Genomic DNA, 13,068 nt, shown 5'->3' with positions numbered 1-13,068 from the left:
TCAAGGCATTGTTAGATGCCAAAGATTTGACTTCAAAAACAGTGTCACTGCTATTAAACTGTTTCTTATGATTTTAAATCTCTATTTAACCTCTCCAAGTAAAAATAGGTGCTAATGTCAGATTGTGTGGTGGCTGTGTTTTAAAATTAAATGATTCTAATCTTAACACAAGTGAGGAAGGATTGTGAAAGTCTGACAGTCATCCGTGTACTGTAAGGTTAACCCGGCCTGTTTACATGTTTGAGAATTATTAACAGTTTAGAAAAACAATTAGAAAGTGAGAAAACTAATCCGTTACATCAGTTCTGCTGACTTCTACTAACACTGGTGTTCACTGAATCAAACTCCACTGAAGAGAAGCCAGTGGAAACACAGTAAATGGTTATTGTGGTGTTTTATATGAATACATGTTCATCTCTGACACATCCGTCTCCTCCAGTGCTGAGTGAACCAGCGATCGATGAACTCTGACCCTCGTTAGCTGCAAATCATTTACATGTCACCTCTGCTATAAGAAGTCCGTGGTGATTAATCAATGTGAAACTGAACGTGATTGTAAATAAACTGCATCACAGCTCCTGCACTGTTAGTGATGATGGGAAGAAGAGCTTCAGCTCAACACACTTCTCAGGTTCACAATCATTTAAAGACAGAACTGTAGTGATGAAATATAATGACCTCATCCCAAGAGAAGAACGTGAGAGCCTGAAGCTGAAGTGCGTTTGATCTGATAATCATTAGTGTTGCTGCCATTAATTATTACACACACACACACACTCGTTTTCTGAGCAGCTCTCATTTCTATATGAACTAAACATGTTTAGAATCTGCTGTGTTTATAGTGCCTTTATTAATCTGCATGTTCATCAAATTTCATAAACAAATGTTTTTATAACTACACATTAATATTTTAATAAAAAAGTATCATTTGGTATTTATATACAAGATATATAAAATAGGATATAATATAAAACATGAATTCCTTCAATATGCATCATCAAGTACACACACACAATGTCATGTTTCTAATGTTCACAAAGCTTAGTTTATCTGTCCACTTTTTTATTTTATTCCTTTTTTAAATATTTGCAATGTTTTATCAGAAAATCACTGAGGATCACAGCAGTGCTGAACAAACTACACATAATGAAATCTGGCTTCTGCACAAGCAAAATCAGACGTATCTCACGATATTATACTACATGTTTTAGCACATTTCTCAAATAGACTGAATGACAGATGTTGCCGGGTCTTCTGATGCTCAGGTGACTGGCTCAAAGATGTCTTTCAGAACTGAGTGCCCATGTGTATTTCTCTCGAGCAGCTTCCAGGAGGTGCACGTGTTTGGGGCAAATGGTTAACTGTAACTGAATACAGCAGCTTAAGAACTGAGCTTTGTTCATGGAGTGTCATGTTCACAGTGAAGGCAGAAAACAAAGTCCGCTGAAAATCCTTCATTATATCGTTTCATTCATAAACTTAAAACTGAACTCACTAGACTAGATAAGCATCAAGTGTACATCTTCACAGTGTGTCCGGAGTCTGAAGCAGTGTGTTATTCCTCTGTCAGTCTGTGCTGGAGCGGATGACGAGGCCCCAGTCTCGCTCCATCTTGGTGAAGTCGTCCTCGGGCTCGCAGCTGTCCCCCGAGCTCTGTCTCAGGATGATGTTAGGCAGCAGAGCGACCGCTTCGGTCTGCAGCGGTGCTTCATCCTCCAGACCTAACAAGCCCATCAGAGGGATCTTCAGCTCTTGAGTGTCTGGGCTCCAGTCCAGGAATATCTGTGCTTGCTCTTCGTCGTGTGGCTCGTCCTCACGGACATCCACAGGATGTATAGTGTGTGCTTGTGTCCTGTACGGAGCTCCAAAAGCAGCCGGCAGCACGATGCCGTAATCTCCGTCCTCGCTGTGCTGCGGCTCAGAGTGCACACTGACCGAGTCTGTGTCCGGCGGGTCAGCTAGCGGCGGCGGAGCGCGCTGCAGTGTGTAACACACCGGCGGCGGCGGCGGGTCAGCGCTCTGAGCCTGAACCGGTTCGTCCAGCACTGACCAGTCCTCACCGGACAGCAGCTGTGGCAGAGCCGCCGGTTCATCTCCCAGCTTCATCACGTTAAAGATGACTGTGTGCGGCATCTGAGGCTGGAACGTGTGAAGTTTTCCACTCATGCCAACCACATCCTGAAATGACAAGCGTTCAGTGCTACTGTTAGAAATGGATTGTGACAAGACGACATGTTACGACTCTCTCCCACGATCCTCAAATAAAAGCAGAATCATCTATTCTGAAGGATTTTTGTGATAGTACTGTATTCATATATACATATCTTTTCTTCACATACACTACTACTGTTCAAAAGTTTGGGGTTGGTAACCCTGAACTCTCTTCTGCTCACCAAGGCTGCATTTATATGATTAAAAATACAGTAAAAACAGTAAAATTGTGAAATATTATTACAGTTTAAAACAGCTGTTTTCTATGTGAATATCTGTTAAACTCTAATTTATTTCTGTGATGCGCAGCTGTATTTTCAAAACCATTAATCCAGTCTTCAGTGTCACATGATCTTCAGAAATCATTCTAATATGATGATCTGCTGCTCAAGAAACATTTCTGATTATTATCAATGTTGATGTCGTTATCATCATTTGAAATCTAAATATTCGGTAACATTATAAATACATTATTCTTGTAACATTATTTGCTTTTGATTAAGTGATGAATAAAAGCATTCATTTTTGGCAGAGAAAAATCTTACTGACCCCAAACTTTTGAACAGCAGTGTCTACTAGAAATTATTTGCATATTATTTTATTCATTTTAAAAATATATATATTAACATTTTAATAACAATTACTACTAATAATTGTATTATTAGCTGCATATTATTATTAAAGAAACTAATACTTTTATTCAGTAAGGATGCATTAAACTGATCAAAAGTGACATATACTGAATGAATGATCTTTTCAATCAGAAGGAGCCGGCGTGTCCTTCTAACCGGCTGCTGACTAGCACTAGTCAAACAAGCCCATCCTCAGTCCTCTGTCAGATCTCTAAATACTGTGTGTGTTGCAGGCTTGGGTTCCAGCAGTGTGTCAGTCGTACCGTGCTCTTGGGCAGCCTCTGTCTGTGGTCAGTGATGTAGCAGTGGACGAGCCCCCCGAGCACAGCGAGGACACACAGACAGAGCGCAGACGGCAGCACGCCGCCCAGCACGGCAGCCAGCAGCTGCTCTCTGAAGGGATCTGCAGCCGAGAGAGTTTACACATTAACACACACATTCACGACTGGAGACTCACGCATGAGGAAGTGCAGCTCAGAGCACGCTGGGAAAACACCTCAGTTACAGTCAAGCACTACACACCAGCTGATAAAGAGATTAAACAGCAGCAAAGCTTTCCTCAACTCGTCCTGTCAGTTACATCCATCAAATACTGCTCAAACCTGTTGGCCTGGCAGTCTGAAAGTGAAAAGACAAGAGTGTGTTTCTGTGTTACCTGGGGGGGTCTCGACACACAGCCGCTCGCTGGGTTTGGAGGCCAGCGGCCGAGACTCCGACTGGGCCTGAACCACCACACAGAACTGCGTGGAGAAGTCCAGAGGACCCAGCGTCAGGTTCCCGTTTTTAAGACGCCTATAGTCCTGCAACAAAAACAAAACACAAACTGAAATGATTTAGCGGTTTCAGTTCGGCTGACTGAGTAAACTAGTGTTTCTCAAACCCTCACCGTGTGACCGCTCCTGCTGTTGAACACGGAGACGTAGTAGATCATGTGTGGGAAGATCTTCCAGAGGGACTTCTCTTTCTTAGTCCTCTTGGTTCTCCATCTGAAGGGCCCCTTGATCGTGACCTCGATGTAGTTTTTCAGCACGGTCAGCTCCAGCAGCGGCGCGCCGAGGATCGCTGTGACACAGATCGAACAGCTCAATATCAGATAGTGATCTGCTTTAAGAGGGTCAGAGTTCAGCGGTGCGGTTACTGTACTCACACATCCAGAGTTAATAAATGGCATATCAGAGTAATCTGTGTGAATCAGAACAACTAACACATATGACACGGAGTGAAAGACAGTCCTGCTTCGGAAAGGGCTGAAACATCTGCACAGTTTTTGTGATAAAATCATGAGTCACAACGTTTCAGAAAAACCGTGCTGACAGATTAAAGGGTGTTGCAGGGCTGGGCGGTGCTGTGGAATGAAGAAATATCTCTACAGCTCTAAATTTAGCTCACTCTTTTATTTACTTGTGTTTTTATTTTCTAACATGCCCTGTTTGGTTCCCTAATAAACTCCCGAGTGGAGGAGTTGATGGAATGAGTTCTTCTGAGAGCTCAGATTTCTCTCTGTTGACTGTTCTCTAATCCTGTCTCAAATCTGAAACATATTTATCCACACATTTCACATGACCGCTGGTCATAATCACACAATAAACTCTGACAGGTGATCGAAGTCGAGGTTTATTCTGTGATAACAACTGGCTGGATGGCCTTTATCTCATTTATTACATGGACAGATTGATTCGAGGTTCAAATTATTTTTCACTTTTATTACACAAGAAGAAAGACGATGTGGAGTGTACAGGAAAACCGAATCGATCTACCGGTGTTTATTTTGCAATAATGACCGGCTGACTGTACCTTATGCTGCTTATTACACGCTTACTCAGCAGACGAATAAATAAATACAAATGGAAAAATTGTGAAATGGAAGCAGCGAGAGATCTCTTCTTTCATATAGCGACGATTTTCAGAAATGAAAAAGGCGGGGTCTTGGTTCTATGCATCGGTTGTTGATTGGATGCTGGGATGTGGGCGTGGCTCTCAGATGAGCGTGAGATTGCAGGGGCGGAGCTCAATGATTTGCTACAGACAGCGGTCAAATATCTGAATATGTTGTGTCATGTTTCATGTGCTATTGTATTACTGGCATCAACAACAGCCAGAATCTCTATGTACAGTAATTATATAGTCACTACAGTTAGTTACTACAGCAACATTTCAGTAACTTGGCATTAGTGAGACAGAGAGATCGAGAAAGCGTTTACACAGTCTGAATGTGAAATGTTTTTATAGTAGGTTTACTAACAATGACTGGATTAACGATGCTATTTTGGTATAATCTGTGCTTACAATGGGACTGAAATTGTCAAGACATTCACATGCATACAGCAAATCAGTGTCAAGCTGATCATTATTCACCTTCATACTGATATTCTCTATTTATCTAGGCTTAAATAAACAACAAACTAACACAACATCCATCCACACACAAAAAAGTGCTGTTCCTTTAGGAGTACAACAACCTCAAAGAGACACCTCTACCTTCTTTACCCTCATAATAATACCATAAGAGTACAAATCACTACCTTAAGGGTTCATGTTACTACTGTCAGGTACTAATATGCACCCTTCAGATGTAAAGAAAGTACTAAAGTGTCTCTTGAGAAGCTGTTGTACCGCTACAGGTATAATGTTTGCAGTGTACATCATCAGCAGCAGGTGTGACTCACTGTCGAGCTCTGGGCTGAAGCGGCTCGTGCTCTCGGTCCAGACGGACTGTGTGTTCCCGCTGACGGCCCTGACTCTGGCATAGTAGTCCTCCTCCAGGTTAAAGGTCTCCTGAGACACGTCACATTGGTTCTGTGTGACGCAGGTGCAGTGCTCCACACGCCTCCACCTCACCCGCTCAGAGCCGCTCTCCTCCTCATCGCCGTAGCTGCAGGAACACAGAACACCTCGTGTCACATCAAGATCAGCCATGCAGAACAGCAGATTGGTTTGTGGATTCAGTGCATACAGCGGACAAACAAACACTGCAAGATGTTCTTCATCATGTCTCAGTGTCTTCAAATAACAAATACCATTCTTAATATATATATATAAAGCAATATTGAATTGAATATTGAATTGAAAATTGAATATATATATATATATATATAAACATTTCTCATGTTTATTTAGCTTGATGTACTGAAATAAACATCAAAATTAATAAAACTATATATAGACACATATTAAAAACAATAATAAAAAACAAAAAAAAAAACAAAAAAACACAACAAAACACTACTTTAAAACACCTTTAAAAAATATAACTAAAATTGTAACTAAAACACAACTAAAGTTTCAATAAAATGCAAAATCTAAAAATAAAAACTAATTCACAACATTAATTAACTATAGCAGTATCTCAACGATACTAAAATAACACTGGTTTGCACAAGCTGACATGCTGGGGTGGTTTCACGTTTTAATTTAACTCAAATGAATGAAATTGCCTGAATCAAGATTTGTAGTCAGTAAAATGATTTGATTTTCCCATCAATGCCACACTCTCAAAAAAAACTAAAAAACAAATAAACCTGTCACTGAGGTGGAACCTTTACAAAAGTTACATCTTTGTACCTTATTTACCCTAAAAGGAGGATGTTAGCACCTTCATGGTCCATATTAGTACCTCAAGGGTATATATTAGTACTTTTTGTACTTTTGTACTTTTTTTCTGAGAGTGCACAAATCACACAAAAATCACACAATACATACACAACACAACATCAAAAAAACATACTAAAACCAAACTTGTAAAAGGTTTTTTGTGCTTCTTTAAAAATGAATGACTCTCTCTTTGATGTGTTGTATCTAACCCAATGACACTTTGACTGTGGACGGTTCTCAAGGCGGGTTGCTGAGTCTCTGAGCATGCTTTATTTCCCGAGCTCACTCACATGGCATATTCCACAGTGTAGACCGTGTCATTGGGAGATCCTTCTCCTGGCGTCCACCTCACAATGTTCCTCAGGTTCTCGGAGTAGAAGTGGACATTACTAGGCTCAGGCGGTCCCTCAGCAAATGAGCCTACAATACAACAGATCAACAGATTTATATGCACACTGACCATATTCATATTTTGTACATCATCTTATCTTATTGAATTGTACCCAGTTTTCAGAGCTTCGCAGTGACAGCCGGAAATGCAGTGACATTCATGCATTGTTAAAATAAATCAGATTTCATAAAACCACAGGAAGAGGCACAAAAGCAACTCTGCTTCCTGTTGTTCCTATAGCTGGGGTTAAAAAACCCAAACATGAACATGTTTACAACATAAACACTAGAGACAGCAGCAATAATAATAAGAAGAAATAAACTCAAATCAGCCTGGAGCATTTCTTTGAAAGCTTGTTAAAGTGCTCCTGTCATTGCTTTAAGCTGAAAACACATGTTTGTTTTATCATGTGCTGCTGTAATACATCCATAAAAGAGGCTTTGTGGGAAAGAGAACAGATATGACTGTCATAAAACAGAAAATGAACAGCTTGGGTTGGGCTGAAACAGCTTTCTTGAAATAGCTCCAGATAGACTTGAACTGACAGATATATGTGTGTGTGTGTGTGTGTGTGTGTGTGTGTGTGTGTGTGTGTGTGTGTGTGTGTGTGTGTGTGTGTGTGTGTAAGCTTCACTAACTAGAGTCATTTATACTGTTATTTACTAATCACACATGACTTAATCACAGCCGTAATATTTCCTCAGTTAATTATAAAGTCATAAATATCACGGCTGTGAAAGACTCTAAATCAGATGTTGAACAGGAAACATTCAGATTAAACAATCACAGACCATTTCACGCGAAGGAGTTGAGAGCTGAACAGAGAGTGTGAGGTTTACCTGTTGTTCTCGTCCAGAGCAAACACAGCGCGATCAGTAAAGCGGAATCCATCGCTGAAACGCCTGCTCGTTCTCATTCTCCCTGTTCTCTTCTCTTCTGTCTCTCTCTCTCTCAGGTGCAGTCTCTGATCTCAGGTGTAGCGCGGGTGGACGGGGCGTGACCAGCCCGAGCCAACCGGTGGCGAGGAACGCGCCCTCATTAATATTCATGAGCTACGTCTTCATACTGATCAACGTTTTAAAAGCTTTTGAAATTATTTTACGTGTGTAACACATTGCTTTCTGACTGACTGTTCATAGTAGTTTTCCTCCCTGAGGGTGGTTCAGTATCTGTGAATGAGAGTGGACCGGTTATACAGGTGAGACTTCATTACCTGAGTGACAATGGCTGCATTCCAAATGCGATCAATCCGCCTACATTTACATCTATGCATTTAGCAGACACTTTTATACAAAGCGACTTACAGTGCGTTCTGGCTATACCATTTCTTTTATGTGTGTTCCCTGGGAGTTGAACCCACAACCTTTTACGCTGCTAACACAATGCTCTACGACTGAGCCACAGGAACATGTTCTGCCCTACAAAGGGCACTTTGCAGTGAGAACAGTCGTGTCTGCAGTATGGGATCGTTCCAAACCAAGGAGCTCAAAACTGGCCACTTCCTTTGTAATAAAGGACTTGGTATGCACACTTCACTCCCATGATTCTTTGCGCAGGTTTAATTATAGGCTATGACGATGACACCTCCTTAATTGGCTAGGCAAGGTGACACAAATCCTGATTTGACACTGAAGAATGTGTTTTTGTCACACTTCCCTTTTGCCAGATTTACACTGCAACGCCGGCACAGAAGCGCTTCTGAATAATTGAATAATTGATCATTTAGGCGTCTGTACAGAGGTGGCATGAATGCATTTACACTGCAGTGGTAACCATATACTGGGAAACAGGGGCTGAAGTGGCTCAGAGTGTTATTTAGTCAGGCTTTCATGCAGCAGTATGTCTTGCCACAGATTTCTGAGCAGGCACAGAGCAGCTTTAACTGTGTAAAGATGCCCTTTGACTGAAACAGTGCTGGCAGATGTGCTCATGACCTTCTGTTTCTGCTCATGTAACTGTGTGGTTTGGGTTATTACCGGTGATTCTTCTCTGTTCTCTTCATTGTATTCAGTCAGGTTAGTTCCTCAGTCTTGGATTTGAAAGTAAAAACACACATCGAAGTACAAAAGATCTGTTCTCTCTCTCTTTTTTTTACATGCAAAAAATGGGAAACAACAATTATGGCAATTACATCACATAAGAGTAACTATTATAAAGCATGATCAGGTCTTGTAGTCCTGCAGGCAAGTTCACAAGGTCAGTACACAGAAAACACAAAACATTTTTACAACTTTTGACAATGTATACACAATATATATATATTAAAACTGCATAGAACATAAAGCTCACGTTGCATGTGTTTATATGTGTGTACATGTATGTGAAAATATATTCATGCCTTATTTCTACACCATGTTTACTGTTTCTAAAGCTATTATTGTTTTATATTATAATGTTTTATAACCTATTATAAATAAACTGACTTCAAACATTGTTTTATATTCTCAATACTGTTTTCATATTCTCACTCCATTTACAGTTTTATGTATTTCAGGACATTTTATCTGACTTTTCTGTATTAGGTACATAAACACTGCATAACACTGACATGTTTTAATGGCCACGTGCACTGAACCTTCAAGTCGCGTTTAAACCGGTTTAAATCCAAGGACTGTATGGTTTAAACTGAAGTGGAGGGAGTTACCAGGGCGGCAACTCAACTGACAAGTAGCAAAATCTCTCGCTGCTGTTTACACTGTTTAGGGTAAGTTTAGTCCCTAAAATTACACAAATAATACATACAACTGTTCATGACACTTTCTTACATTTAATTGACTCGCTTCTGTTGAATATTTACTTCACAGAATTGGTTTGGTGTCTTTGAAAAAGTCTGTTAAGTGTTAACTATAGAGGCTAACTATCGGTGCGTTCCAAACGGGATATATCGTCCTCCTTGAAGGGCACTTCGGAGTGAAAACATGCATGGCTGCCATATTGAAGGGTCGTCCCAAACCGAAGTGCTCTAAACTGGTCACTTCAAAGGGCCCTTCGGAATGAAGGATTTCAAAAGGTACAACTGATGGACACTTCGGGCTCCCATGATCCTTTGCACAGTGAAGTTGTTTGGCGTCACAGAGTTCGATTTTGTCAATAAATGTCTGTATAGTATTTTTCTATACTACTGTAATATTTTTGCGAGTTTTGGTACACTATTATGGTCAAAACGACATTGTACTTCAACAAAATACTTTACAGCTAACTTTATCAGTCCATTCAAATAGAAACAATATACATTACAAATACATATTACATTACATGTACAAATATACTTTATATTTAACAGAAAACAGACTGGGGATCAAAATGTGCGACGAAGGCACCTCCTTGATCGTCTCATTAAGATGACGCAGAAGTGCGTTCCAAAAAAATATTTTTTTGACCCTTACACCCTCGATCTCTTCGAAGCTCTCACTCCGGAGGGTAAACCCTTTGAAGGGATTAGGGCATAGGGATGAGCCCTTCCAAATGAAACGCAGGGTACAAGAGGTCAAACTAAAAGAGGAACTAGATTTGAGCTCTTATTTATTACAGTTTTGGCTTTTATTTTTTATAGTTTTGTAAATGTTTTGCTGTCAGTTTGTCAATGAATAAATGGAAGTAAGCGAATTAATTTAACCTAAAAGTGTACAATGTACTGTTAATCGGTGACGTCACTTACATGGGCTAAAATGGGCTGAAACTCTTTCAAACACATTTTGATCTTTCATTGTAAACAAATATTGATAAAACTGTACTGTGATTTCAGGAGTGTCAGAAAAAACAGGAGGCCTTTGTTCACCCCCCGGAGCCATGTGAGACACTTTTTATTATGGATGGGTGCTTTTTATTTCACTTCTTTTGGACTGCTGGTATCAACACCCGCTGACTGTCAGGAAGCTGAACTCGCTCCCGAACTTGCCCCCCCGTCCCTCTTCTGCCCCAGGCACCACTGAACTATGAACACCCCCCCCCCCCAGTTCTCACATCCCCAGGTCCTTCCACCCCCCCTCCCTCTAACGTACAATGTCATGCACCAGTCACTTTGTGCAGCATTGGTCTGCTCACTACCTCATTCACCATGGAACTGACATCATTCTACCTCCTCATCAGTCAGTTTAAATAAAATAACTGCTCTTGAGCCCTTTGTCACTTTTAAATCAGACTGAATAAGCTATTTTTTTATGCACTAAAAATCTTTTTATCTGCACTGTTTGTTCACTGGTTTGCGCTCTATCTGCCATGTGCCTTGCGCTGCTTTTATTTAACCATATTTTTATTTTATTTCTTTTCTATTATGTCTTTTTTTTACATTCCCGTATTGTATAAAGAATTGACAATAAAGCAGACTTATCTAGATTTTAGGCTCTACTGTTAGTGTTATCTGTATGCACCGGGGGTCTGAGAGTAACGCAATTTCGATTCTCTGTATGTATGTACTGTACATGTGGAAGAATTGACAATAAAGCAGACTTGACTTGACTTGACTTTTGAGATTAATTTACTATATACCTTTAAAGATTTTTATAAAAAATTATACTGCTCAAATTCTACCAATAATAGAACCGGAGTACTGCGAATGTACCTCACTTCAAACATAATGGTCTCTGTAATGGACATCTTCTGCCATGCCGGATGGATAAATACATTTTTTACTTGTCATTCTAACATGAAATGTAAATATAGATTTATTGTCTCCTCCACAGTAGCAGTGACTGTGACGAGGAGTCGAAGGATCAACAGTCTTTACCTAATCAAACAGGGAAGTACATGGCACAGGCAGGAACACACACGCAGCTGGAGGGTTAGACATACAATTCAGACAAAGACAGATTGCACAGACTCGAACTTAAATACACAGGGAAACGAGGATAATACCTAGACACACCTGGAACAAATTGGAAACAATTAGAACAGAAACAGGAAGGACATTTATGTTTTGTATTAAGTTTCCAAATTTTTTTTATTTTATAATTTCCTGTTAAATAGCACGTGAGGTGGTCTGGGTTACAGTCTGAGAGGTACAATTATATGTATGTGTATATACAGTATATACAGTATATATATATATATATATATATATTTTATTTATTTATTTATTTATTTATTTTTTTTTTTTTTTTAATTCTTTAACACTGCTAAACTTTCAATGTAGTGAAGTGTTTGTTCAAGTAGACTTTGTTGCTGGAAACCTCATGTGAGCCTGAAAGGTGCTGAAAACTTAAAATGTCATTTGCACTCTTGAAAACTGTTCACCAAAGACCAAATTTATACTTCACCACTGAGACCAAAATGAGCATCGTAAGAGCCTCAAGTTATATTTTAAACACTCATTGTTAATGTTTGAATTGTATTTCAGGGCAATTTGTGAAGATAATCAAGGGATGTTGTGACAGCCTGGACAGAAGCCTGGACACACCAGACCTCTCTCTCGTATGGATTACTAGCATATTATGCGTTCTCTTCAGACTTCGGTGCATGCAGATATCACTCAGAGACATGAACACCTGAACACTGCAAGAATAGGGAATGTACCTTATTTAAGAAATTAACATTAATAGCAATTAAACATTAAAAAAATGCATTTTTACTGAGTTTTTTTTTCCAGAGCAGCTAAAAGCCAATTCACACTGCCATACTCCAACAGGGTGAACACACCGACCAAACAAAACAAAATAAACACGTTATTTTTATTTTATTTTTTTTTTAAATAGTTTTTGTGGCAGTGTGAACTGACCATAATGCTGTATTTGCTATAATACCTCTATTTATAGGTGCACCAGTGTGAAGCATAATTCCCTGCACATTTGCTGTATATCCATAAGGTGATATCTTTGTCTTAGTATTCTTTCAGTGGTTAAGGGGATTTCACATGACAGGCGTCAGAGCTAGTTAATGATTATTAATGAACCATTACCCCAGCGCAGTGTTGTTTTTATCAGTTTTGTTCAGAGTTCAGGAAACATCCTTGTTTACAAGTACAACCTTGTATTATTCTGGTATCGTGCTGAATTCTGTAACCCATCAAAGCTGTATTGAGCTAATTCGACCTACTACTAAACCCAAACCTACCTCTACCCAAGCCTCATTCCTCGGATCACATGATTTGGTGGGTCACAGAACTCAGCACTACAATAGAATCAATCAGCATTGAATGAATGGTTAACCATCTCAATAAACAGTCCCTAGCTGCCATCTACTGGCATTATGAAAAATCGCAGTTTCTCAAATCAATTTAAAACTTATTAAATAATAATAAAAAAATCT

The 13,068-nt window shown here is 39.6% G+C and overlaps 1 protein-coding gene across 1 annotated transcript; it reads right to left on the bottom strand.

Annotated features, from left to right (window-relative positions):
* Positions 1-822: 822 nt before the first annotated feature.
* Positions 823-8,152, bottom strand: il20ra (interleukin 20 receptor, alpha). Its single transcript, XM_019110971.2, has 7 exons — positions 7,665-8,152; positions 6,725-6,854; positions 5,510-5,715; positions 3,730-3,905; positions 3,499-3,643; positions 3,107-3,246; positions 823-2,178 (listed from the first exon to the last, which is right to left on the bottom strand). Exons 1-7 carry the CDS (start codon positions 7,714-7,716, stop codon positions 1,567-1,569), a joined length of 1,461 nt encoding a protein of 486 aa, XP_018966516.2. The 5' UTR covers positions 7,717-8,152; the 3' UTR covers positions 823-1,566.
* Between the last annotated feature and the right edge of the window lie 4,916 nt (positions 8,153-13,068).

Source organism: Cyprinus carpio, chromosome A20, assembly GCF_018340385.1.
Source record: "Cyprinus carpio isolate SPL01 chromosome A20, ASM1834038v1, whole genome shotgun sequence".
Classification (NCBI taxonomy): Eukaryota; Metazoa; Chordata; class Actinopteri; order Cypriniformes; family Cyprinidae; genus Cyprinus; species Cyprinus carpio.
The sequence above is the reverse complement of the archived record's forward strand: the minus strand, read 5'-3'. Positions and strand labels throughout refer to the sequence as shown.